The sequence below is a fragment of the Myotis nattereri genome (assembly GCF_964212035.1).
Source record: "Myotis nattereri genome assembly, chromosome: 8".
NCBI lineage: Eukaryota > Metazoa > Chordata > Mammalia > Chiroptera > Vespertilionidae > Myotis > Myotis nattereri.
In genome coordinates, this window is record NC_138083.1 from 33,148,316 (window position 1) to 33,175,679 (window position 27,364).

General features: G+C 46.4%; 1 protein-coding gene and 1 pseudogene across 4 annotated transcripts in view; both read left to right on the forward strand.

Moving 5' to 3' along the window:
• TBC1D20 (TBC1 domain family member 20) overlaps positions 1-27,364 on the forward strand; it is a 34,389-nt gene extending 7,025 nt beyond the window's left edge. For 2 of the 3 annotated variants that reach the window (XM_081096855.1, XM_081096857.1), the window contains exons 2-8: positions 36-221; positions 3,999-4,079; positions 19,669-19,855; positions 20,011-20,112; positions 21,883-22,024; positions 22,994-23,181; positions 23,455-27,364. In XM_081096855.1, coding sequence (XP_080952981.1) covers positions 36-221; positions 3,999-4,079; positions 19,669-19,855; positions 20,011-20,112; positions 21,883-22,024; positions 22,994-23,181; positions 23,455-23,707 — 1,139 coding nt within the window. In that variant the 3' untranslated portion in view covers positions 23,708-27,364. The remainder of the gene's footprint in view (positions 1-35; positions 222-3,998; positions 4,080-19,668; positions 19,856-20,010; positions 20,113-21,882; positions 22,025-22,993; positions 23,182-23,454) is intronic. The other variant, XM_081096856.1, reaches the window with a different exon arrangement.
• Positions 5,019-5,809, forward strand: LOC308523615 (rho-related GTP-binding protein RhoN-like; annotated as a pseudogene). Its single transcript has 2 exons — positions 5,019-5,040; positions 5,110-5,809. The product of its transcript is annotated as a rho-related GTP-binding protein RhoN-like (transcript).

Consider the following 27,364-nt stretch of genomic DNA (forward strand, 5'->3'; position numbering starts at 1 on the left):
CCCCTGAGTGTGTGTGTGTTTGTTTGTTTTTGCAGGCTTTAACGCCAAAAGGAAAAAGAAAGTGGCAAAGATATACCAGGCTCTGAACAGTGATCCCACTGATGTGGCTGCCCTTAGACGCATGGCTATTAGCGAGGGAGGGCTCCTAACTGATGAGATGAGACGAAAAGTGTGGCCCAAGCTCCTCAATGTCAACATCAATGACCCACCTCCTGTATCAGGTAAGATGGGGAGTACTATGAGGGGAGCTTATTTAGGAGGCAAGGAAAAAAGAATTTCAGAATCTTTGATTTTTATGCAAATGTCAAACCAAGAGTAGATGAGTAAATCTAAAGCATTGGGAATATGATTGGTCCAACTCTGAAAATAAGGCCAAACTAATAAGTAGAATTTTATTCAAAAATGGAATGAGCTTTTATTGGCTAGGTAGAGAAGTTTATTAAAAACGTATATTTCAACCCAGCCCCTGTGGTTCTGTGGTTGAGTTTTGACCCAAGAACCAGGAGATCAGGCTCAATTCCTGGTCAGGGCACATGCCCAGATTTTGGGCTCAATCCCCAGTAGGGGTCGTGCAGGAAGCAGCCAATCAATGATTCTCATTGATGTTTCTATCCCTCTCTCCCTCTCCCTTTCTCTCTCTGAAATCAATTAAAACAGCGGTTCTCAACCTGTGGGTCGCCACCCCTTTGGCGGTCGAACAACACTTTCACGGGGGTCGCCTAAGACAATTCTGCAATCAGATATTTACATTACGATTCATAACAGTAGCAACATTATAGTTATGAAGTAGCAACAAAAATAATTTTATGCTTTGGTCACAACATGAGGAACTATATTTAAAGGGCCAGAAGGTTGAGAACCACTGGATTAAAACATCCCTAGCTGGTTTGGTTCAGTGGATAGAGCATTGGCCTGTGGACCAAAGGGTCCCGGATTCGATTCCGATCAAGGGCATGTACCTTGGTTATAGGCTCCTCCCTGGCCTGGGCCCTAGTTGGGGTTTGTGCAGGAAGCAACCAATTGATGTGTTTTTCTCACATTGATGTTTCTCTCTGTCTTTCCCTTTCTCTCCCACTCTCCTTAAAAATCAATGGAAAAATTCCTCAGGTGAGGATTAATAGTAACAACAAAAAATAATGTATTTTTTTAAAAATGCATATTTCAGTCCATATTTACTTAGAGATGGGTTGTAGGAATCTGTATTTTAATAAGCACTCCACCTAATTCTGATGTACATGGACTACATTTTTGAGAAACAGGCTATGGGGAAAAATAATATCTTTTTTTAAAAAAACACAAAAGCGCTAGCTGGTTTGGCTCAGTGGATAGAGCGTCAGCCTACAGAGTGAAGGCTCCCGGGTTTGATTTTGGTCAAGGGCACATGTCCAGGTTGCTGACTCAATCCCCGGTAGGGGGTATGTAGGAGACAGCTGTTCAGTGATTCTCTCTCATCATTAATGTTTCTATCTCTCACTCTCCCTTCCTCTCTGAAATCAATAAAAATACATTTTTTAAAAAAACACAAAAGAATTTTTATTGGGAAATATCATCCTCATTTTGGATTATAAAATTCTGTAGTTCTGTGAAAAGCTATAACTTTAACTAATCTGCAAGGCCTGTGTGGTATAAGGAGTTCCTTGGAATATAGTGTAGAATACTGATAAAAGCACTACAGAACAATGAACCCATTTTGTCATTCACTCAACAAACATTTATTGCTTTATTGCTATGTTTGGCAAAAGTCCGGCTCTTGGGGATTCTTTCACTCATTTGGCAGATATTAGTTGTGCTCCTGTTGTGTGCCAGATACTGGAGACAATTAAAACAGCCTCTGCCAGTAAAAGTTCACAGTGTCATAGTGCAGCCGAGTAGGTGTTAAGTTGCCACTTGTTTAATCTTTGAAGCTGGCTGCCTCAGAGCAGTAAGCCTTTTGTTGGAAGAGAAAGGCATTACCATGTTCACACTCTGAATCCTGAGATGGTGTTCTTCTATCAGATTTCAGATTTCCCCGATCTTTATAAGATGAAGTTTGTGTGGGGAAGTTTTGCACAGGCTCCTCTGTTAGCTTTTGATTTCGGTTTGTGAAGGAAATGTAGACTTGCTACACAACACTCAGTTTGGCTTGAGGGAAATGTGCACTTGTTATCCTATCTAATAAAAGAGAAACATGGTAATTAGCCGTACATCCGCTACCTTTCCCATTGGCTAATCAGGGCGATATGCAAATTAACTGCCAGCCAAGATGGCGGCCGGCAGCCAGGCTACTGACACGAACAGGAGGCTGGCTTGCTTCAGTGACGGAGGACTCCAACGTTCCCCGCCTGCCGCTGCTGGGCTCTGAGCTGCTAAGAAACATTGTTACAAATATAGAAGCTAAACAAAACCCCAGAAACCTGTTTTCAGTCAGCCAGGATCTCAGAGCTGGAGTCGCAACAAAGTTTCAAATACAGAAAGTAAACAAAGCCAGAAACCTGCTTTCAGCAGCAAGGTCTCACAGCTAAAGCCGGCTCTCAGCTCCAGTGACAGCCATAAATCCAAGAATTAAAAAAAAAAAAAAAGGAAAAAAGGAGCAGTTGGGAGCTTCAGTCACCTGCCAGCCTGAAAACGGCCCTCAGCCCCTCACCCAGGCTGGCCAGGCACCCCAGTGGGGACCCCCACCCTGATCCAGGACACCCTTCAGGGCAAACCAGCCAGCCCCCACCCGTGCACCAGGCCTCTATCCTATATAGGAAAAGGGTAATATGCCTCCCAGCACCGGGATCAGCGGAGCCGCGAGGCCTCCTGGCTCCTGGAGCAGCGTGACAGGGGGCAGCGCCCAAACCCCCTGATCGCCCTGCGGCTCTGTGTGTGACGGGGCAGGGCCACAACCTCCCATCCACCCTGCTCTGTTCGTGATGAGAAGGCACCCCAACCCCCTGATCAGCCCTGCTCTGTGCCTGATAGGGGGGAGCGCCCCAACCCCCTGATCGGCCGGCTCTGTATGTGACAGGGGTGGCACCACAACCCCCTGATCTGCCCTGCTCTGTGCGTGACAGGGGGTGGTGCTGCAACCTCCCCATCGACCCTGCCTAGAGTGTGACCGGGCGGCGCCCCAACCCCCCAGTCGGCCCTACCTTGAGCGTGACTAAGGGTGGCATCGCAACCTCCTGATCCGCCCTGCTCTGTGCGTGACGGGGCAGCGCCCCAACTCCCCAATCGGCCCTGCTCTGAGCCCGACCAGGGGCAGGCACCTGGGATTGGGCCTGCCCTCTGCCACCTGGGAGCAGGCCTAAGCCAGCAGGTCGTTATCTCCCGAGGGGTCCCAGACTGCGAGAGGGCACAAGTGGGGCTGAGGGACACCGCCCCCCCCCCCCCCGCCAGTGCACAAATTTTTATGCACCGGGCCTCTAGTATATATATATAACAGCTAGAGACCGCCTCCTTACATTCACACTGTATTGGGCTTATCACCTGGACTGAAATACAATGTCCTATTTGCAGTGTGTTAGCTTTAGAATTTCTGGGTCAAGGGAAGTTAGGTTCTCCTTTATAGGAGTTTATCTTAATACTCCTTTCTGAACAGCTTAGTGCTTCCTAGACTTTACAGATGTTAGAGTTTTTTCAGTGGTCTATGGTTTCCACATTTATGATCTGATTTGATCCTTACAGTAACCTGAGAAGTATATTATCGAAGGGAACAATGCCATTTTTATAGATGTGGACTTTGAAATCCAGAGCAGTTCCCCAGCAATGTCACAGGAGGCCCCTGGCCTCCTGACTTCTCTGCAGCTTTTCCACCTAACTCTGTTACCTCCTGGACAATGAGGTCCTTCCTCTTAGGTCACAAGACTGCATGTTTGGAACTAAACCTATCTCCAATTGTTGTATTTTGAGTCATGTTCTTTTCAGGAAAATGCAGGAGTACGTCCTCCTGGCCTTTGGTGTCATACCACAATATTTTGTTCCTGATCTGGCTTCTCAGGCATTCCTACAATGACATGTTCCTTTTCCTCCAATAGGGAAAAACCTACGACAGATGAGCAAGGACTACCAACAAGTGCTGCTGGATGTCAGGCGGTCCTTACGGCGGTTTCCTCCTGGTGAGAAGCTCTCTCTGTCTGTCTTGTTATATGGAGGTTTCTGTCCCAGTTGCACTTATTTTCTTGTGTTGATGCTTGCCAGTCCCAGGGAGTTTCCATCCCAGCACACAGTATGACCTAATATCTATTCCCATTCTGCTGAGTCATTCTTTAATTTACTCCATCACACTCAGACCCCCACTGAAAGCCTGAGCCAAAATAATTTCTCTTGGCCTAGAAGTGGTAAATGAGAGAAGTTTCTTCCCCCCTTTCAGAGCTACAGAAGAGGCTTCATAGAGATTGCTAGAGCCATCAGTCTGGCTTTAAAGAGCAGGTTGGTTTAAAAGTGGGCATTAACAAGAACTTTTTTTTTTTTTTTTTCAAATTCTTATTGATTTCAGAGAGGAAGGGAGAGGGAAAGAGAGAGAGAAACTTCAATGATGAGAGAGAATCATTGATTGGCTGTCTCTTGCACACCCCCCACTAGGGATCGAGCCTGCAACTCGGGCATGTGCCCTGACCAGGAATCAAACCATGACCTGGTTCATAGGTCGATGTTCAACTGCTGAGCCACGTTGGCCAGACTAACAAGAACTTTTAACATCTTCTTTGATTAGATTTATAAATAGTGATATCTTGCATATATGTGTATTGAGGTCCTTGGACTAGAAGGGAGGCCATTCTCTGCATGTTAAAAGAGTTTATTCCTAAAATTGCCTCCCCATTCCAGGAAGAATGAGAAGAATGACCATTGTCTTCATTTTCACAATGAAGGCAATTGGGCAACCAACCGCATGCTTATGTTCTGTTTCTCTTCCTTTGCAACTCCACCTTTAGGTCCATGAAGAGAAGAGAATTGCTAACAGAAAATCAGTTGCCATGGCAAATCAGTGTGTCCCAAGAAATTTTAAGGGGTTGGGGATGCAGCAGGGGGCGCAGTAGTCTGGGTGGAGGCTTAGCATGGTCCTAGAGATGTGGAGATGCCGGTGTCTGCAGTGAGGCCTGGGAGGTGGAGCTGTGCCAGGTACGGCTCTGGACCATGTTGGGGCAGACCTGCTGTTGCACCATCATGTTGGGGGATTTGGGGAGTGTGGCAAGACGGCGCTCCTTCGGGTGTTTGCCAAGGACACCTATCCTGGGAGTTATGTCCCCACCATGTTTGAGAATTACACTGTGAGTTTTGAGATAGACAGGTGCGCATTGAGATCAACTTGTGGGATACTTCAGGTTCCTCTTACTGTGATATTGTCTGGCCCTGGCTTCTCCTGATTCAGACGCGGTGCTCATCTGCTTCCACAGCCGACCAGAAACACTGGACAGTGTCCTCAAGAAGTGACAGGGAGACTCAGGAATTTTGCCCCAGTGCCAAGGTTGTGCTGGTTGGCTGTAAACTGGACGTGTGGACTGACCTGACCACACTGAGGAAGCTGTCCAATCAGTGGCTTATCTCTGTTACACATGAGCAGGGCACTGCGCTTGCCAAGCAGGTGGGGATCGTGTCCTACATTGAGTGCTCTTCCCAGTCCTCTGAGCACATGTCAGGGATGTCTTCCATGTGAGGACTCACACCTGGGACTGCAGCAGTCTGCTCAGCTGGCAGAAAAGCCAGACTGTGGGACAGGAACAGAGGCGAGATATACAAGAATCGAGCCAAGTGTTGCAACCTCATGTGCATGGCCAGGGAGGAACAGAGTGTCAGGAGGGGTGGTGAAGGGCACAATTGTTCCTCTGCCCGCGCCTTGGCTTCCTGACCTCCTGACTCTGGCTGGAACTTCAGGGCAGGCTGAATGAGCAATTCTCTTAGGCAAGGGACCCAGAGGCAGAAAGGGTGCCACCATTCCCCATATCTTCATACCCTCCTCTCCATAAGAAGCTGAGGGAGCTAGCAGGGCAGGCATCTGGGCCCGGAGCTGGGATAGGGCGGGGGCGTAGGAGAAGCTGGCATCAAGCAGTGACCTTGGTTGAGTCTCAGTATATGAAGGGTGCCTTCCCTCCCCACCCCCAGTCTCCATATCCGGGTTCAGGCTTCCTTCCCTAAGGAAAGTGTCCATTCCATGACCTTCCCTTTTCCTCTCCTCTCACTTCTACAGCTGTTCTCACTCAACCTCCAGGCAACATGCACTAATTAAAAAGCAAGTTGAGCCGAAACCGGTTTGGCTCAGTGGATAGAGCGTCGGCCTGCGGACTGAAAGGTCCCAGGTTCGATTCCGGTCAAGGGCATGTACCTGGGTTGCGGACACATCCGCAGTAGGAGATGTGCAGGAGGCAGCTGATCGATTTTTCTCTCTCATCGATGTTTCTAACTCTCTATCTCTCTCCCTTCCTCTCTGTAAAAAATCAATAAAATATATTTAAAAAAATAAAAATAAAAATAAAAAATATTAAAAAGCAAGTTGAAAAGCCCCTCCCCTGTAAATCCACCAGCCCTAGCTCCTCCCTCTTCCCCCAATAGCCCACAAATAAAGCCCATGTCCATGGCAGGGGAGGAGGATTATTTTTTAACGTGCAATAACTGACTATTTAGTCAGGGCCACTGATCTCTTTTTTTCTTAGCATGTCAAATTTTAAAATGACAACAGCTGATACAACAAAAGCCATCTGGTGTGAATAGTCAAAATTATACCTATTTTTATGGGGGTGGGGTGACAGGTCAGCAAAAAATACAAAATATTTTAGTGATGCCTTTAGCAGAATTTTAATAATTAGTTTATGTGTGCCATGAGGTAAAAAAGATTGAAAATCACTGCTAAACCCATTGCTTCACTCTTCTGAAACCATGCTTTGGCTTGGATTTTGTGTTAAAGAAAGCTCTCTTTCCTGCTTACATCTTTGCTCCCTGGAGGGCTTCTTTTCTCATGTAGCCAGTGGCCTCCCAATTTGGTTTTTAATGTTTATTTTATTTATTTGCTTATTTATTTTTATTGAGGTACTAGAGGCCCGGGGCACAAAATTTGTGCACGACGGAGGTTAGGGACGTTCCTCAGACCAGCCTGCGCCCTCTCACAATCCGGGACCCCTTGGGTAGGGTCTCTAGGCCTGGCTAGTAATCAGGGCCTATTGGGGCTTTCCTTCCCCCGGCTGCCAGCTGCCAGCAGCTGGCCCCACCCCCGCCGCTGCAGCTGCTTGCCATCTGTGCTGCGCTGCTCCCCCGCCACCTTTGCCTCCCTCTGTGGGCGACAGGCATGCAGTGCAATCGGTGCAATCACTTGGCTGGCCTGTGCCTCCCTCTGTGGGGCAATCGATCGCAGGGCCCCCAGATAGATTGCTCCACAGAGGGAGGCCCTGCCCACCTGGCCAGGGCTCTGCAAATCAATCGCTGTGCAGAGGGTGACCTGGGCCTCCCTCTGCAGGGTGATCGCAGAGCCCCCCCGCCCCCCGATTGCCCCAGTGGCCTGGGCCTCCCTCTTTGGGGTGACCTTGGGGCGATGGCAGGGCCCTCCCAATCAATCGCATCGTGCCCGCCTTGGCTGGCCTGGTGTCAGTGTTTGTCATAGCGTGGTCTTCCAGAAGGTCATCTGGATGGTTGTTCTGCTGTTTGGTCATTCGGTCGATATGCATATTACGCTTTTATTATTATAGATAGATAATTGGCATATAACAATATATTAGTTTCAGGTGTACAACATGATGATTCAGTATTTGTATATATCCAACTTGGTTTTAATGAAAACATATGCCCATAGTCCAATCCCCATTTCCTTATCCTGTTACTTTGATTCTTTTTTTGTGTGGGGGGTTTGGTTTTTTTAAAATATATTTTTATTGATTTCAGAGAGGAAGGGAGAGGGAGAGAGAGATACAAACATCAGTGATGAGAGAGAATCATTGATTGGCTGCCTCTGGCGTGCACCACAGTGGGGATCGAGCCTGCAACCCAGACATGTGCCCTGACCGGAAATCAAACCATGACCTCCTGGTTCATAGGTTGATGTTCAACCACTGAGCCATGCCAGCTGGGCTTATTTGTGTGTTTTTAAAAAATAACTTTAATTTAGGTTTTTATGTTGAAGATCAACTTTTTAAAAAGAAATCTACAGTGACGTTTATTTAAAAAAAAATTTAAATTTTTAATTGCAGTTTACATTTAATATTAGTTTCAGGTATACAGCATAGTTAGACATTTATATAACTTACAAAGTAATTTCCCTGATAAGTCTAGTACTCACCTAGCACCATACGTAATTATTACAATAGTAGAGGCCCGGTGCACAAAAATTTGTGCACTCGGGGGTGATGGAGGGGGTCCCTCAGCCCGGCCTGTGCCCTCTCACAGTTTGGGACCCCTCGGGAGATAATGACCTGCTGGCTTAGGCCTGCTCCCTGGTGGCAGAGGGCAGGCCCAATCCCTAGGTGCAGCCTCTGATCAGGCTCAGAGCAGGGCCGATTGGGGAGTTGGGGCGCCGCCCCCAGTCATACACAGAGCAGGGCGATCAGGAGGTTGTGATTCTACCCTCTGTCACGCTCAGGGTAGGGCCGATTGGGAGGTTGGGGCATCATCCCCTGTCACACTCAAGGCAGGGTCGATGGGGAGGTTGCGGCGCCACCCCCTGTCATGCACAGAGCAGGGCCCATCAGGGGGGTTGGGGCTCTGTACCCTGTCACGCACAGAGCAGGGCCGATCAGGGGGTTGGGGCGCCGCCACTCTCACACTCAGGGCAGGGCCGATGGGGAGGTTATGGCTCTACCCTGTCACACACAGAGCAGGGCCCGTGGCGGGGGGGCGCGGGTTGGGGTGCCGCACCCTGTCACACACAGAGCTGCAGGGCGATTAGAGGTTGGAGAGCTCCCCCGTATCAGGCACAGAGCAGGGCTGATCAGGAGGTTGAGGCACCTTCCCCTATCACAAACAGAGCAGGGGGGATAGGGAGGTTGTGACCCCGCCCCCTGTCACACACAGCTGCAGGGCGATCAGGGGGTTTGGCGCCGCCCCCTGTCACGCTGATCCCGGTGCCGGGAGGCCTCTCGGCTCCGCTGATCCTGGTGCTGGGAGGCATATTACCCTTTTACTATATAGGATAGAGGCCTGGTGCATGGGTGGGGCTGGCTGGTTTGCCCTGAAGGGTGTCCTGGATCAGGGTGGGGTTCCCCACTGGGGTGCCTGGCCAGCCTGGGTGAGGGGATGATGGCTGTTTGCAGCTGGTCACACCCCCTTCAGGGTAGGGGTCCCCACTGGAGTGCCTGGCCAGCCTGGGTGAGGGGCTTAGGGCTGTTTGCAGCTGGTCACACACCCTTCAGGGTGTCGGTCCCCACTGGGGACCTGGCCAGTCTGGGTGAGGGGCTGAGGGCTGTTTTCAGGCTGGTGGGTGACGGAAGCTCCCAACCGCTCCTTTTTTTCTTTTTTTAATTCTGGGCCAGCTTTAGCTCTGAGGCTCCAGCTCTTAGGCCTCTGCTGCTGAAAGTAGGTATCTGGTTCGTTTCGGTTCGAAACAATTTATAACTCCAGCTCTAAGATCCCAGCTCGCTGAAAGCTGGTTTCCGGGTGTTTTTTTTTTAGCTTCTATATTTGTTAAAATGTTTCAAACTGCAGGCTCAGAGGCCTGCAAGGCAGGCGGGGAACGTTGGTTTCCTCCATCACTGAAGCAAGCAAGCCTCATGTTACTTTCAAGCTGCCTGGCTGCCAGCTGCCATCTTGGCTAACAGTTAATTTGCATATCGCCCTGATTAGCCAATGGGAAGGGTAGCGGTCGTACACCAATTACCATGTTTCTCTTTTATTAGATAGGATTACTGACTATATTCCTTAAGCTATACTTTACATCCCTGTACTATTTTGTAACTACCAATTTGTACTTCTTTTTTTAAAAAAATATATTTTATTGATTTTGTACAGCGAGGAAGGGAGAGGGACAGAGAGCCAGAAACATCCATCAGCTGCCTCCCGCACACCCCCCACCGGGGATATGTCCACAACCAAGGCACATGCCCCTGACCGGAATCGAACCCGGCACCCTTCAGTACGCAGGCCAACGCTCCATCCACTGAGCCAAACCGGTCAGGGCAAATTTGTACTTCTTAATCCCTTCATTTTTTCCCTAGCTCCCTGGTAATCCTCCCATCTGGTAAACATCAGTTTGTTCTCTATGAGTCTATTTTTATTGTTTATTTAATTTTGTTTTTTGTTTTTCTTTGGATTCTACATATAAGTGAAATCATGTGGTATTTGTATTTCTCTGTCTGATTTATTTCACTACGCATAATACCCAACATGATCCATGTTCTTGCAAATGGTAAGATTTCACATTCTTTTGTTATGGCCAAGTAATATTCCATTGTATATATACCCCATATTTTCTTTATCCAATTGCTTTGGACATTTAGGTTGCTTCCAAATCTTGGCTTTTATATATGAAATGCCCTTCCTTGTCGCTTATTATAGCCTTTGTTTTAAAGTCTATTTTGTCTGATATAACTATTGCTACCCCCAGCTGTTTTTTATTTCCATTTGCATTAAGTATCTTTTTCCATCCCTTTACTTTCAGTCTCTGTGTGTCTTTTTTAAAAATTTCTTTTGTTAATAATTCTTTATTCTTGGAAGTATTACATATGTCCTCCTCCCCCCCCCCCATTGACCCCTTCAAACCCCCCCATGTGTCTTTTTAAAAAAAATACAATAAAGAGAAGAAGGGGGAAAGAGAGAGAGTGAGAGAGAGAAACATTGATGAGAGAGAAACATCAACTACCTCCTGCATGCCTCCTACTGGGGATCAAGCCTGCAACTCTGGGCATGTCCCTGCCTGGGAATCAAACCAGCAACTTCCTGGTGCATGGGATGACGCTCAACCAACTGAGCCACACTGGCTGGACTCTGTGTCTTTTGCTCTAAAGTGGGTTTTTGTTGGTAGCATATGTATGGATCTTGTTTTCTTCTCCATTCAGCCACCCTGTCATTTGATTAGAGCATTTAATCCATTTACATTAAAGTAAATGTAAATGGATTAAATGTTCCAAATGACATAAGTATATAGTTTTAATAAATGATGGGTATATAGTTATTGCTAATTTATTATTCATACTTTTGGTCTCTTTTTCACTCTCTTAAAGAAGTTCCTTTAACATCTATAATAATCTATAATGATAAAAGCATAATATGCAAATCGACTGGACAGCTGAACAGCGGAATGACCATCTAGACAACTTTCCGGATGAAACCGGGGCTCCAAGGGCCGGCCGAGGCAGCTGGGGCTGCAAAGGCCTACTATTGTGTGAATTTCGTGCATCAGGCCTCTAGTTTCTTATAATACAGCTTTGGTGGTGATGACCAGCTTTATCTTTTTCTTTTCTGGGAAGCTGTTTATTTCTTCAGTTCTAAATGATAGCCTGTGCAGTAGAGAAATCTTGGTTATAGGTCCTTGCTTTTCATCACTTTGAATATTTCATGCCAATACTTTCTAGCATGGAAATTTTTTGTTGAGAAATCAGCTGACAGTCTTATGAGAGCTCACTTATATGTAACTAACTGCTTTTCTCTTGCTACTTTTTAAATTTTTATTGATTGATTTTTATTTATTCTTAATTTTTTAAAATTAAGAATGAGAGAGAGAGAGGGGACCAGCAAGACAGAGAGAGAGAAATACCAGTTTGTTGTTCCACTTATTTATGCATTCGTTGGTTGCTTCTTGTATGTGTCCTGACCAGGGATCGAACCTGTAACCTTGGTGTATCGAGACAATCCTCTAACCAACTGACCTACCTGGCCAGAGGTAGCTCAGTTAGTGTTTTTTGTTGTTGTTGTTAATGCTCACCTGAGGATATTGATTTTTAAAGAGAGTGGAAGGAAAAGGGAAAGACAGAGAGAGAAACATCAATGTGAGAGAGATGCATCAATTGGTTGGGATTGAATTTGCAACCAAGCTACCTGCCCTTGACTGGAACCGAACCTGAGACCCTTCCGTCTGCAGGCCAATGCCATATCCACTGAGCCATACCTGCTAAGGCTTTCTTGCTACTTTTAAGATTCTCTGTCTTTAATCTTTAGCATTTTAATTATGATCTGTTTTGGTGTGAACCTCTTTGGGTTCATCTTGTTTGGGACTCTTCGTACTTTTTGGACTTGCATGTCTATTTCCTTCACCAGGTTAGGGAAGTTTTTTGTCATTTTTCCAAATAGGTTCTCAATTCTTTGTTCTCTCTCTTCTCCTTCTGGTACCACTATGGTATGAATGTTGTTATGGTTGAACTATCACCATTTAAAAAAAAATTTTTTTTTCTGTTCTGATTGGGTGTTTTCTACTTGTTTTCCAAATCGCTGATTTTATGCTCGGCTTCATTTAGTCTGCTGTTGATTCCATCTAATTCTTCACTTTTGACTGTTCCTTTTTTATGGTTTTTATCTCTTTGTGAAGTTCTCACTGTGTTTATCTATTGTTTACCTAAGTCATTGAGCATCCTTATAACCAGTGTTTTGAACTCTGTATCTAGTAAATTGTTTGCCTTCATTTTGTTTAGTTTTTTTCCTGGAGTTTTGTCCTGTTCTTTTATTTAGGATATGTTTCTTTGTTTCTTCATTTTGGCTGCCTCTCTATGTTTGTTTCTGTGTATTAGGAAGATTTGCTATATCTCCCAGTCTTGGAGAGTGAGTGGCTTTATATAGTAGTGCCCCATGGGGCCCAAGGTTCACACTCCCTGGTCATCTGAGCCAGGTGCTCCAGTGGTGTCCCTTTTGTCAGCTGAGTGTGTCCCTCTGTGGTAGTTGGCCCTTGACTACTGTTAGCACATCAGTGGGTGGGATTGATCCTCAGGCTGGCTGACTGTGAGGACTGTCTGTGAGTATAGCAGATGAGCCATTGTGCAGGGGCTCACCCCACAGAGCAGGATGCAGTTTAGTGTGGCTCTGGTGCCTGCCAAGTCTATCTTTGGGTGTGTCATTTGTGGAGCTAATTGGGTGGTGCTCTTATGTGGTCTGAAGCTGGCCACTGGCCACTGGGTGTGTTGGTTCTGGGGCCTCTGGGGAGGAGCTCTGGCACAAGCTGAAGTCTGCCACTGCCTGCGCTCAGTTCAGGGTCACCTGGTAGTAGCTATAAAGTGACCTGTGGTTGCTGGACTAGGAGGTACCTAAGAGATGCTGCAAACTGATGCCAGCTGCCACTAGTGCCAGAGCCCACTTAGCCAGAGGGACCGGGCACACCGAGACCATGGCTGCTTAATGGAGGTTTGTGGGCCTTTGAGAGGTTTTAGGAAAGTCTGCAGCCTGGGCTGAGATCAGTAGCTTGTGAGGAAGAGCTGCTGAAAGAGGTTGGGGCTGATACACAGGTTGGGTGGGGCAGTCAGCGTCTCCCGATCCTGCTGCTTTGGATGAGACCACCTCGTACAGATGCCGCCCATATTTTCCCCCTAAGAACCCTTTATCCTCTTCTATTTATGTAACATCAGCCTGAGGTATTCTTTCTGTAGGCTGAACTTTCCATGTGGTTTCATATTCCTTTTGCATTCATGTTCTCCTTAGCTTAGCTGAGTACTCTTCTATTGAAAATTCAAATGGGGTTTAATGTTTTCTATTATTACTTTTATGACTTAACCTAGTCATAGTACTTGATTTACTTCGTTTTCTTTTTTGTTTATCTTTTACAATATTCCCTTTTGAAAAGGGGTGGGGTAAATATAGGCAAGAGATGAGGTTTGGTTTCACCTTAAACCTTCCATTCAGTTTAGTCTGGGCCCTTACATTAACTGTTTTCTCTCACAGCAACTCTTTAACTGAAAAAGCTAATGGTATAGGAAAACTGTGCTGTGTGCCATTCTTCTAAAGCAGTTCACAAGGTCAAGATTTGGTCTTTTTTTTTTTTTTTTAATATATTTTATTGATTTTTCACAGAAAAGAAGGGAGAGAGATAGAAAGTTAGAAACATCGATGAGAGAGAAACATCGATCAGCTGCCTCCTGCACATCTCCTACTGGGGATGTGCCCGCAACCCAGGCACATGCCCCTGACCGGAATCGAACCTGGGACCTTTCAGTCCGCAGGCCGACGCTCTATCCACTGAGCCAAACCGGTTTCGGCAAGATTTGGTCTTTTTATACTAAAAGTCAGGTGAGCTAAGGAACCACACTGACCACTGCCAGAACCAGCTGCATGCTCAGAAAGAGCTCCCAAGAAGGCTCCCTTTTTCCAGCCACATCTTTGGAGCAAGGAGATCAATATTTCCTATATTTAGTTTGCTTTAGTAGGGAACATGCAATTAAGTCTTTTTTTATTTTTATATGATTTCATACCTACAGAAAGTTACAAAAATAGGATAATTTCCCATATACCTTTACCCATTTTTCTTATATGTTAGTATCATTATATTTGCTTTCTCTCTTTCTCCATATACACACATATAAGTTATTTTTATTTTTTTTAAATAATTCTTTATTGTTGAAGGTATTACATATGCCCCCTTTTTTCTCCCATTGACCCCCTCCAGCCTCCAATTCCCCACCCCCACCCCAGGCCTTCAGCACCCAATTGTCTGTGTCCATGGTTTATGCATATATGAATACAATGTCTTTGGTTGATTACCGCCCGCCCACCTACCCTCCCCCGCCTCTGAGATTCCCACTCTGTTCCATGCTTCCATGTCTCTGGATCCACTCCATTAATCAGTTTATTTTGTTAATTAGATTCCACATAGGAGTGAGGTCATGTGATACTTGTCTTTGACTGACTTATTTCACTTAGCATCATACTCTCCAGGTCCCATCATGCTGTCTCAAGAGATCCTTTTTTACTGCTGCATAGTATTCCATGGTATAAATGTACCATAGGTTTTTAATCCACTCATCTGCTGATGGACACTTGGGCTGTTTCCAGATCTTAGCTATTGTAAATTGTGCTGTTATGAACATAGGGGTGCATCCATTCTTTCTGACTGGTGTTTCAGATTTCTTTCTTTTTTTTTTTTTTTAATAAATCTTTATTATTCAGATTATTACAGTTGTTCCTCTTTTTTCCCCCCCATAGCTCCCCTCCACCCGGTTTCCACCCCACCCCACCCCATGCCCTTACCCTCCCACTGTCCTCATCCATAGGTGTACGATTTTTGTCCAATCTCTTCCTGCACCGCCCACACCCCCTTCCCCCCATGAATTGTCAGTCCACTCCCTTTCTATGCCCCTGATTCTATTCTATTTACCAGTTTATTCTGTTCGTCAGATTTTTTATTCACTTGATTTTTAGATTCACTTGTTGATAGATATGTATTTGTTGTCACTTTGTTGTTCATAATTTTTATCTTTACCTTTTTCTTCTTCTTCCTCTTAAAGAATACCCTTCAGCATTTCATATAATACTGGTTTGGTGGTGATGAACTCCTTTAACTTTTTCTTATCTGTGAAGCTCTTTATCTGACCTTCAATTCTGAATGAAAGCTTTGCTGGGTAGAGTAATCTTGGTTGTAGGTTCTTGGTATTCATCACTTTGAATATTTCTTGCCACTCCCTTCTGGCCTGCATAGTTTCTGTTGAGAAATCAGCTGACAATCGTATGGGTATTCTCTTGTAGGTAACTAACTGTTTTTCTCTTGCTGCTTTTAAGATTCTTTCTTTGTCTTTTGCCCTTGTCATTTTATTTTATTTTATTTTATTTTATTTTTTATTTATTTTTTTTAAATATATTCCATTGATTTTCTACAGAGAGGAAGGGAGAGAGAGAGAGTCAGAAACATCGATGAGAGAGAAACATCGATCAGCTGCCTCCTGCACATCTCCCACTGGGGATGTGCCCGCAACCAAGGTACATGCCCTTGACCCGAATCGAACCTGGGACCCTTCAGTCTGCAGGCCGATGCTCTATCCACTGAGCCAAACCGGTTTTGGCGTCATTTTAATTATAATGTGTCTTGGTGTGGTCCTCTTTGGATTCCTTTTGTTTGGGGTTCTCTGCGCTTCTTGGACTTGTAAGTCTATTTCTTTCACCAGGTAGGGGAGGTTTTCTGTCATTATTTCTTCAAATAGGTTTTCAGTATCTTGTTCTCTCTTCTTCTGGCACCCCCATAATTCGGATGTTGGTACACCTGAACTTGTCCCAGAGGCTCCTTACACTATCTTCATATTTTTGGATTCTTTTTGCTTTTTTTCTTTTTGCTTTTCCGGTTGGGTGTTTTTTGCTTCTTCGTATTTCAAATCTTTGACTTGATTCTTGGGATCCTCTAGTCTGCTGTTGGATCTCTTTATATTATTCTTTATTTCAGTCCATGTATGCTTAATTTCTAATTGGTCCTTTTTCATATCCTTGAGGGTCTCACTAAATTTCTCAGAGGTTTCTAGAAGATTCTTGAGTAACCTTATAACCGTGGTTTTGAACTCTATATCCAGTAGTTTGCTTTCCTCCATTTCTTTCATTTGTGACATGTTTCTTTGTCTCCGCATTTTGGTTGCTTCCCTGTGTTGATAGAGTGGCTTTGTGTGCTAGGTGTCCTATAGGGCCCAGTGGCTCAGGCTTCCTAATTACCTGTGGTGGACACTCTTGGTGCACCCCTTTGTGGGCTGTGTGCATAGTCTTGTTGTAATTAAGCCTTGATTGCTGTTGGTATCATTGGAAGGAGTTGACCTCCAGGTCAGTTGGCTGTGAGAACTAGTTGTGTCTACAATGGGAGAACTGCTGTGCTGGAGACACCTTTATGGGGTAGGACTTGCTTCAGTGGGGCTTTGGCGCTCACTGCGTCTGCCTCCTGAGTGTGTCCCTTATGGATCTTAGGAGTTGTAATCTGGTATGGTCCCAATCTGACCACTGGATACACAGGCTCTTGGATCTCCAAGGAGTTGCAAAGTCAGCCACTGCCTGAGGCCACCCAGCAGGAGCTACAGAGAGATCTGCGGATTCCTCCTCTTTGTTTGGGGTGTGGAGGTGCTCAGATGAGGTGCAACTGTGAAGCAATGCAGGCTGCCTTCTTTTGGAAGCTCTGGGGCTCTTTGACCCAGCTGCAATTTGTTAGGTTTTAGATTGTAAAAGGCCAGGCCATTCATATGCAAAAGCCTCTGTGCACAGCTTGGATGGGTTTTAAATTGGGTGGGACAGGGCCTCTGGGAATCACCAGGGTGGAGCAGACAGCAATGGCTGCCAGTCTGCCCTGTCCCAGAGAGGTCCCGGTGTCTCTGTGTCCCGGGGCCCTGTGCAGGAACAGTGATCACTGCAGGCACCTCTGTGAGAAAGCCACCCTCATATTCCAGCAGATGCCAGATAGTCCATTTTTTCCTGGTGTGAGTCTGGGTCCCCAGAGTCTCACCCGGAACTGGAGTTCAGAGCAGTTGGGAGCTTGTATCTCCCTCCCGATTGAAAAGGACAACAGCATACCCAGTTGCCAGCCCGTTTCTGTGCCCACCTCCGTACCTCTGCCCTTCTGCACCTCAGCACCTCAGCACCTCCTGCCAGTCTCAGTGCGCTTTTCTCTTTCCTTCTACAGTGGGGCCTTCACTTATGAGTCTAATTCGTTCCGTGACGGAGCTCGTAACTCAGATTACTCGTATGTCAAATCATTAAAGTGAACGAGTGAGATACGTGATGCTGGGCTGATGTTGTGGCGTTCACTGTGACGTTCGCTGCGCCAACTAGCGGTGGGGTATCTGAAGCTGGCTCGTAACCCGAATTTTAGCTCGCAACTCAAAGCAAAAAATCGGCTGAGAGACGGCTCGTATCTTGAAAAACTCGTTAGTCAGGACACTCGTAAGTCAAGGCCCCACTGTAGTTGTATAGCGTCCACTCAGCCAGTCTTCCCGTGGCTCTGGATGATATCTGTCTGTCTTTTAGTTGTAGTTTTGATATAGTCGTGCGAGGCAGCAAGTTTAGGTGTTTACCTATGCCGCCATCTTGGTTGTTCTGGTGTTTCAGATTTCTTAGAATATATTCCTAGAAGTGGGATCACTCGGTGAATTGGCAGTTCCACATTTAATTTTTTGAGGAAACTCCATACTGTTTTCCATAATGTCTGCACCAGTGTGCATTTCCACTAGCAGTGCACTAGGGTTCCCTTTTCTCTTTTTTTTTTAAATATATTTTATTGATTTTTTACAGAGAAGAAGGGAGAGGGATAGAGAGTTAGAAACATCGATGAGAGAGATTGATCAGCTGCCTCCTGCACGCCCCCCAGTGGGGATGTGCCCGCAACCAAGGTACATGCCCTTGACCAGAATCGAACCTGGGACCTTTGAGTCCGCAGGCCGACGCTCTATCCACTGAGCAAGACCGATTCAGCTAGGGTTCCCTTTTCTCCACATCCTCACCAACACTTGTTATTTATTGATTTGTTCATGGTAACCATTCTGACAGGTGTGAGGTGATACCTCATTGTTGTTTTAATTTGCATTTCTGATGATCAGTGACTTTGAGCATTTTTTCATATGGCTCTTGGCCATCTGTATGTCCCCTTTGGAGAAGTATCTATTTAGGTCCTTTGCCCATTTTTTAATTGGATTGTTTGTCTTCCTTTTGTTAAGTTGTATGAGTTCCTTTTATATTTTGGATATTAACACTTTATCAGATGTATCATTGCCAAATATGTTCTCCCATACGGTGGGCTCACACACACATAAGTTGCTTTCTGAATTATTTAAGAATAAATTAGAGACATGGTGTCCCTTTGTTTCTACATATTTCAGGGTGTAGTTCCTAAAAAACAGGGTTCATATATAATCACAGTACATTTATCAAAATCAGTAACAATATTAAAAAATACTGCTGTCTAACCTACAGATTTTATTCAGATTTCATCATTTATATCAGTTATGTCCTTTATAGGGAAAGGAAATATAAATTCATGCATTTTCCATTCAGGTACCATATCTCTTTAGCCTGATATAACCTGGAATAGTTTATTTATATTTTATGACAGTCCAGTTATTTATTGATTTCAGAGAGGAAGGGAGAGGGAGGGAGAGATAGAAACATCAATGATGATAATCATTGATTGGCTGCCTCTGCACGCCCCACACTGAGGGTCGAGCCCACAACCCGGGCATGTGCCCTGACCAGAAATTGATCCGTGACCTCCTGGTCCATAGATCCACGCTCAACCACTGAGCCATGCCGGCTGAGCAACAGGCCAGTTATTTTATAAAATTTCCCTTAATTTGAGCTTGGTATTTCCTCAATGTTTAGGTCAGTACATTATTTCGTGTGTTTTGTTTGTTTGTTTGTTGTTTTGTTTTTTAATCTTCACCAGAGGATATTTTTCCATTGATTTTTAGAGAGCAATTGTAAGGGAGAGAGGGAGGGGAGAGGGGAGAGGGAGGGAGGGAGGAAGGGAGGAAAATGTGAAAGACACACATCAGCTGGTTGCCTCCAACCAAAGCACATGCCAGGGCAGTTTATACATTCTTGATAGGAATACCCCAGGAGTGATGCTGCGTTTTCAGTACATCAGGAGAGACATGCTGTCAAATAGTCACACTTCTGGCCTTGTGAACAGTGGTGGCTTAGTTAAGAAGGTGGCTGGACTCCCACTGTAAGGTTGCTAGTTGGTGGCTCTTTTCTGTATGTCACATATTTTATATGTGTGTGGATCTAGAAATGTGTTACTAAGATGCAAATTTTCTTTTATTAAGTACTTTATCTGAAAATCCATTGCTGTCCATATTCCTAACCTCTGTGTTACTAGGCTGCTTGCCATACTTAAGTGCATCTCTCCTCCCCACCCAGGCATGCCAAAAGAACAGAGAGAAGGGCTCCAGGAAGAACTGATCGACATCATCCTTCTCGTCTTGGAGCGCAACCCTCAGCTGCATTACTACCAGGGCTACCATGACATTGTGGTCACATTTCTGCTGGTGGTAGGAGAGAGTCTGGCAACATCCCTGGTAGAAAAAGTATCTACCCACCACCTCAGGTACCAGCACAGAGGGATATACGAGACTGGGCATCACTTCCCAAACTCCTCAGCCCATTCTCTAATCAGTGTTTTCAATGGTTTTAGCTCCGTTTCATTCTCACCCTTACCTCAGTGTTTGGTCTGATCATACTCATTGAATTATCTCCCTCTAGGGATTTCATGGATCCAACAATGGACAACACCAAACATATATTAAACTATCTAATGCCCATCATTGACCAGGTGAATCCAGAACTCCATGACTTCATGCAGAGGTATATATGTATCTATATTATGGGTACACATACACACACACCCCTTCAACTTTTCTCTAGCCTTTATTTCTTCCTCACAAGTCTAGCTCATCATTATCTTACTAGAGGCCCAGTGCACGAATCCGTGCATCGATGGGGTCCCTCAGCCTGGCCTACGCCCTCTCACAGTCTAAGACCCCTCAGGGGATGTCAGACTGCCGGTTTTGGCCCTGTAGGGATCAGGCAGTTCGACATCCCCCAAGGAATATAGTAGAGTACAAAGCCGCAGGCGGCCAGGGAGGAGCTCAAGCCCCAGACCGGGCACCATGCCACACCTGCTCATCCCAGCTCCACTGTGTCTGCCACCGCCACCATCACAGCTGCGCTTACCACCTTGAGCCTGGCATCTGGTGCCCGTCAGCCAGCTGAGCGGCGCTCCCACTGTAGGAACACACTGACCACCAACGGGCAGCTCCTGTGTTGAGCGTCTGCCCCCCGGTGGTCAGTGCACGTCATAGTAACCGGTTGATCAGTCATTCGGTCACTTAGACTTTCAGATAGATGGATGATAGATATAGATACTGATTTTCTGAGTTTTCTTTTGTTTAAAAGATATTTTTATTGATTTCAGAGAGGAAGGGAGAGGGAGAAAGATAGAAACATCAATGATGAGAGAGAATCATTAATTATTCACTGCCCCACACTGGGGATTGAGCCCGCATCCCGGGCATGTGCCCTGACCAGGAATCAAACCATAACCTCCTGGTTCATAGACCGACACTCAACCACTGAACCATGCTGGCCGGGCCTGAATTATTCTCTCTAGTTAACCAGCAAGCTGGATAATTCCGTTCTGTACACAGTCTTGGAGCACATTTGGGTGCCTGCTCTTTTGGGGATACAAGAGATGTGACAGCTCATTCCTTTAAGGAGTTACATCTAGAGGGAGTAGGTGGACAAGTTAAGTATGCCAAGATAGACTTTGAGGTCATTGCCACAAGAGAAGTGCGGAGTCCTGTAGGATCCAGAGGTAAGAAAAACAAGGCCATGTGTGGGCGGTGATATTTACCAAGTACCAAGGAGAAGAAATATTTCTTTGCAAATTTCATATGATTTTTATTTCTCTTCTGTTTAGTTGGAAATTTGTCCTTGGCCAATGCCTGACTTTTTTAAAAAATTTATTTGATTGATTTTTAGAAAGAGAGAAAGGGAGAGAAACATCGCTTTGTTGTTCCACTTACCTATGCGTTCATTGGTTGATTTTTGTGTGTGTCATGACGGGGATCGAACCTGCAGCCTCGGTGTATGGAGACAACGCTCTAACCGACTAAGCAACCCGGCCAGGACCTTTTCCTTTCACATAAGAGCTATGTCTTAACATGTTTCAGTCACCACATGTTAACTAAAAAATTCATAGAGTTGTTTTCAAGCCTGAGAATATGTACCTGTGCCCCGCAAAAGAGCATGACTTTTTCAGAAGGAAAATTATGGTATAGTTTCCTGCAAATAGGTACTTTTTGTCCCTGTAGTAGACATTTGTTGGTCATTAGAGCAACTAGTGAAGTAAGGCAATCAGGAACCTATTGTAGTATTAATATCCTGATGAGGGCTACAATTTAAAGACTTCGTGTTTTTTTGAGGAGAAAATGCTGAATTCCTAGGTGGCTGAATTTCCCATAAAGTGCATTTCCCAAATGCTTCCTTCTCATCGCACTGGGGACAAAGAGGGCCCAGGAAAAGGGAAGGGATGACTTAGCAGGGAACCTGACGTCTGCATTTCCTTGTTTCTAGTGCTGAGGTCGGGACCATCTTTGCCCTCAGCTGGCTCATCACCTGGTTTGGGCACGTCCTGTCCGACTTCAGACACGTGGTGCGGTTATACGACTTCTTCCTGGCCTGCCACCCCCTGATGCCCATTTACTTCGCAGCTGTGGTAGGTGCGGGCCATAAGCCAGCAGCTAGGGTCACATCACCCGTTCCAGCTTGATCATTTTGCCTAAAGGGCAACCTGGTGGTTATGGAAAGATGCAGAGACAGCATTTCCCAGGCTGGTGTGCCTGGACACCATTTTGTACAATGGGAATGGGAATGTCATGGGGGAAAAAATGTTCTGTGTAACACTAAGGTTGGGAAATGTTGGTTAAATGAAGATAAACAGATTTGTTTATTACGAGACTAGAGGCCCGCTGCACAAAATTTGTGCAAAGAGCTCGGCCCTCACAGCCCTCGCAGCCTTGGCCAGCCCTTGCAGCCCCAGCTTTGTCCAGAAGGTCGTTCGGCTGTTTGGTCTAATTAGCATATTAGCTCTTTATTATATAGGATTCTTCTGAACATTTAAAGTGCTCCCCCACACTTGAATTCTGTGTTCTTGTTGTCATCTTCTGGAATGAGTGCAAATTGCCAACTTTGGGTTTAAGGAAAGACAGGCTGTGGTATTGTGATAGAAAATTGAGATGGTTTGGGGGTGCTCCAGTTATGAGAGGGCCTGAATCATTGGGGTAGTGTGGGGGCGGGGGGAAGGTGTGGGCTCACGGGCACTCTTCGTTGTTCTTTAATGAGAGCAAGACCATTCTTTCTACTGTTTGAACCATTATTTTCTGTGCTGGCACTCCAGGAATCTTCCAGGAATCCCTCTCCTCTTCTTCCTCCTAAAAGAATCTCCTTCATTTAAAGGTCAGTCTTTCACATGAGAGGGTAGAAGTTTGCCTCCAACAGGAAGACCCTGCCCAGTAGGAAGAGCACTCAGACGTGTCCACTATATGTCCTAGATGGATACAGGAGTTTGCCGAACATTTGGTGTGAGCCCTGTCACCAGTGTAAATTCATCTCTAAGGAGAATGAAATGCACATGGCCAAGACCTTGTATGTTCTGGTCCCTGATGGAAGGCCTTGCTCTCCACAGATCGTGTTGTATCGAGAAGAGGAAGTCCTGGACTGTGACTGTGACATGGCCTCGGTTCACCACCTGTTGTCCCAGATCCCCCAGGACCTGCCCTATGAGATGCTGATCAGCAGAGCCGGAGACCTTTTTGTTCAGTTTCCCCCGTCTAGACTTGCTTGGGAAGCAGCTGCCCAACAGGAAGCCAACAAGTGAGTGGACCCACGCCACTGGGTGGGGGTGGGAGGTGTTTGTTAGTGAGCAGAAGTGATGGAAGATGGTGTCTGGTCTGGACAGGGCTGGGGATGTTTCCAGAGTTCCAAGCTTGTGCCAGCGGAATCCCTACTTCAGTCTTGATGGGTCTTTATCAAGAAGAGTTTCTGAGCAGTGGACGGCTCTGCCCTCAGCCTGTGTAATCTAGTTTTTCTTTCCTTCCTTCTCTGTTTCTTGCATATTATTCCTTTTTCCTGTCTCCTTTTCTCCAGAACGGCAGCCTCTACCTTCAAAGACTTTGAGCTGGCATCCACCCAGCAGAGGCCGGACATGGTACTGCGGCAGCGGTTTCGGGGACTGCGGACTGAGAATCGGACAAAAGACGTCCTGACCAAACCAAGGACCAACCGCCTTGTGAAACTGGCGGTGATGGGGCTGACGGTGGCACTTGGAGCAGCCGCTCTGGCTGTGGTGAAAAGTGCCCTGGAGTGGGCCCCTAAGTTCCAGCTGCAGCTGTTCCCCTAAATGCCAGAGAAGATTCTCCCTCTGGCATTACGTGAAGGTCTCGCCCTTCCATGGAAGGATGGGGAGGGGTGGGATGTCCTTTATTAAAAGGGTTTCTGTCAAGGGTTTTGTATTCCTACCACCCTCCCTGCCACTCCATGGTTTGCCTTTGCTTCAGAGGCCAGTAGCAGAACCTGTGTGGCCCTGGGCACTTGGGGCCTGGCACAGAGCTCTCCTCCCTCACAGTGGCTTCGGGGTGCTCTCACTGCCTCCTCTTGTGTTGGAGGAAGTGGGGTTTTAGCTCCCAGCTGCCTTTGGAACCTGCTGGGCCTTGTCTCTGGGACCTTTTGGCTGCTGCCTAGTAGTAAGCTGGACCTTTGAATGCCCGCCTCACAGCTCCTCCTGTTGTCTGCTTTGGCCAAAGAAGTCGGACAGTAGAATGAAGGCAAGGGGGCAGAGAAGGTAGCCCAGGAATAAGATTGGCCCCTGTTAAGAGCAGCTCTATTAGCTGGTCAGAAAGCAAAGAGACAGATGGGAACTAGGTTACTGGGTAACTCCTACTGCTTTTCAGTCTAGAAATCACAGTATTTTCAGACAAACAGGAAGGAATGTTAAATTGTAGGGCCCAGACATAGACTGGTTTTGCCTACCTTTTTTTTTTTTTAATCCTCACCCGAGGATATTTTTCCATTGATTTTTAGAGAGAGTGGAAGAGAGGGAAAGACAAAGAAATATCAATGTGAGAGAAACACATCGCTTGGTTGCCTCCTGCATGTGCCCTGACCAGGGCCCGGGCTGGGGAGCAGCCTGCAACCAAGGTACGTGCCCTTGATTGGAATGGAGCCCGGGACCCTCTGGTCTGCAGGCTGATGCTCTGTCTACTGAGCCAGACCAGCTAAGGCAGGGCTTTTTTATTTTTAGTCCTCACTCTGAGGATATGTTCCTTGACTCTAGGGAGAGAGGAATGGAGAAGGAGTGAAACATCAATGTGAGAGAAACATCAATAGGTTGCCTCCCTCACTCGCCTTGACTGGGGATCAAACCCGCAACCTAGGTGTGTGCCCTGACCGGGAATCGAATCTGTAACCCCTTTGGTGCACGGGATGATGCTCCAACCAACTGAACAACCCAGCCTGACTTGTCTGCCTTTTATTTTTTCCACCTATTCTCTTCCACAAGCCACACAAAGTTGCTTTTAAAAAGATACTTTTATTACTATTTTTAGAATTATGTAATAACCAATATATAAAGCAGCCTTGCTTTAAAAATAATAGTTCCTTCTTGGAAAAAAATAGTTCCCATCGGAAGGATGAGCTGCTGTTTGGAAACTGGCCCACACTCCCAAAGTGCCCTCCTGGTGTCTCCCTTTCCCGTTTCCCTCAGATCACCTGTCCAGTCCAAACAGGCACCGACTCACTACCGTGGCTTCGTTTTGGGGTTTGACTTATCTCCCTCACTGCGGTCTCTCCTTCCCGGTTGGAAATGTCAGTGGAGACGTTCGGCACCCAGAAAGGGACAGGCTGCAGCCTGAAGGGCGGCAGGAGCCGGAACAGGCCGCTCCTCTCCTCACTGTGGCCTGAGGGAGCAGCCCTGGACAGCTTTTCCTGTGAGCCACGCCAGCTGTTGTAGACAAGCTCCGGCTTGGAAAAAAGTGCCTTTTGCTTTAGAGAATCGGGGTGTATAGTGTGAAGCAGCCATGCACTTGTACTCTCATGGTCTCTCCAGCACTGTTCTGTCTTGACAAGTGTTTTAATGTGAACATGCCAGAAGCACTCTAGCCACTCCGCTCAGACCTCCCCTCCTTCCCGTGTGCAGAGTGGAGGGCATGCAGCGTGCCAGGCAGCTGGCAAGCCCAGAGACATTAGGAGAGGCGTCTAGACTAAGTTACGCTCAGCACTTTAGAACCAAAAAAGCTCAGTGATGGGTCATTCTCCATAGCAGGAGTCCCACCTCGGGTGAGTGTGGTGTGGATGGATTAATCCAGAAAGTGGAAGATACATCAAGACAAAGGAAATTCAGGACCCAGAGGTGATGATGTGACAGATCCTCCCCGTCTTCTCCCTCAGCAAGTTTGTCCTCTTGTTACAAATGGACAGCAGCAGCAGCACCTCCTGCCACAGCACTCGGGCCTGTCTAATACTGAAGGAATTGATGGGGAGAGGGAAGGGGTGCACACGATCAGGGTCCCACGGCCACAGCTTTTTGGAATCCAGGAAGCAAGTGGCATTTGCTTCAGTTGTGGCCTAAGAAGGAACAAGTTCATTTGTGTGATAAGCTTTGCTGACATCAGGATTCACCTTGTCGATGAGAAGAAACCATTATCTTTTTACCTTCAGGTGGTTTACTATTCTGTAAAGAATATCTGTAAATACTTTGTACAGAGCCATGTATGAAATACACAGCCATATGTGGTTACTAATCTCTCTGTCCTTCTGTCCTGTCTGCCACTTGGTAGGAGTAGATGCTGGTCTTAGACAAATGGCTTGATGCTCCCCGCCTTCCACCCCAGCCGGGGACTGTGCTCTGGTCTCTGGACTCCGGGTCAGCCTTGAGTTGCCTGGAGAGCTGGGATGATACCTGCAAGTCCTCTTTCTATTTCACCTGCAATGAGTATGATCTGCACACTCCGGCCGCGGCTAGGTGACCCTGGTTAGTGGAGCAGCAGAAGTGTGGGGTGTGAGCTGGGCAATCTTGACTTTTTCACACTGATCTGGGATGCCCTCGTTTCCAAAGGCGGACACTCGGGTTTGGAACCTAACCAGAGCCTAGTGGACATAACTTTGCCTCCACGTGTAATTCCTGTCCCAGAGGAGTTGTGAGCGCTTTTTCTTGCCAAGCTTTTCCAACATGACACTCCCAGCAGTTGAGTATTGGGAACCAGAACAGTTGCCAAGTGCCTGTTGCCACCATCCTGTGGATAGGCTGATCACAGGCAAGAATCCATGTTGCCTGGGATGTTTATTGATGTTTATTAATATTTCCCTGTCCCAGATGGGGGGAGGGGAGAGTGCCCAAGGCTGAACAGCATCACAGCCCCCTGACCTTGTCCCAGCACTGTAGCCAGCTGCCCATGCTGCCCCCCGACCTGACACAGAGAATGCAGAGCTGGGACACAGGTCAGGACCCTGTGGCCTCTGGGAGCTCACACCGGAGTTGCATTGAAGGAACAGTTTGTTTGGGTGGCAGATTCACTAGCAGTTTCATGGGAATTGAGTGTAAAAAGTAGAATTTTGAAAATGGGAACATTGAAGGAAAGGTGTACATTGTATGAGAAATATTTGTGTTTTTTCCGTTTCCCTAAAATTCTTGGAATTTCCTGATAGGAGTATCTTTTGTGCTTCATGATTCCCTTGCAGTCCCACCTGAGTTTATGCTAACAAGATGGCTCACAGTGGGACTGCTAGATGTTCTCAGAATGGGGCAGGTCCCCGAAAGGCCAAAGTGATGAGTGGGGACTTTTGGCCCCATCCCCTGGCCTCCTAGGAGGAGAGGAAAGGCTGGAGATTGAACTCCACAACTTTGATTCAGATTCTAGGAGCTGCTGGGTTGGTGAACGCATCAAAATGCTGGGAGGGACTGCATTTTCCAACATAAACCCTCTCCCCATACCTTCTCTATTCATTTTTTCCATCGAGCCATTTCTGAGTTAAATCCTTTATTAAAAATCGGTAAACACGT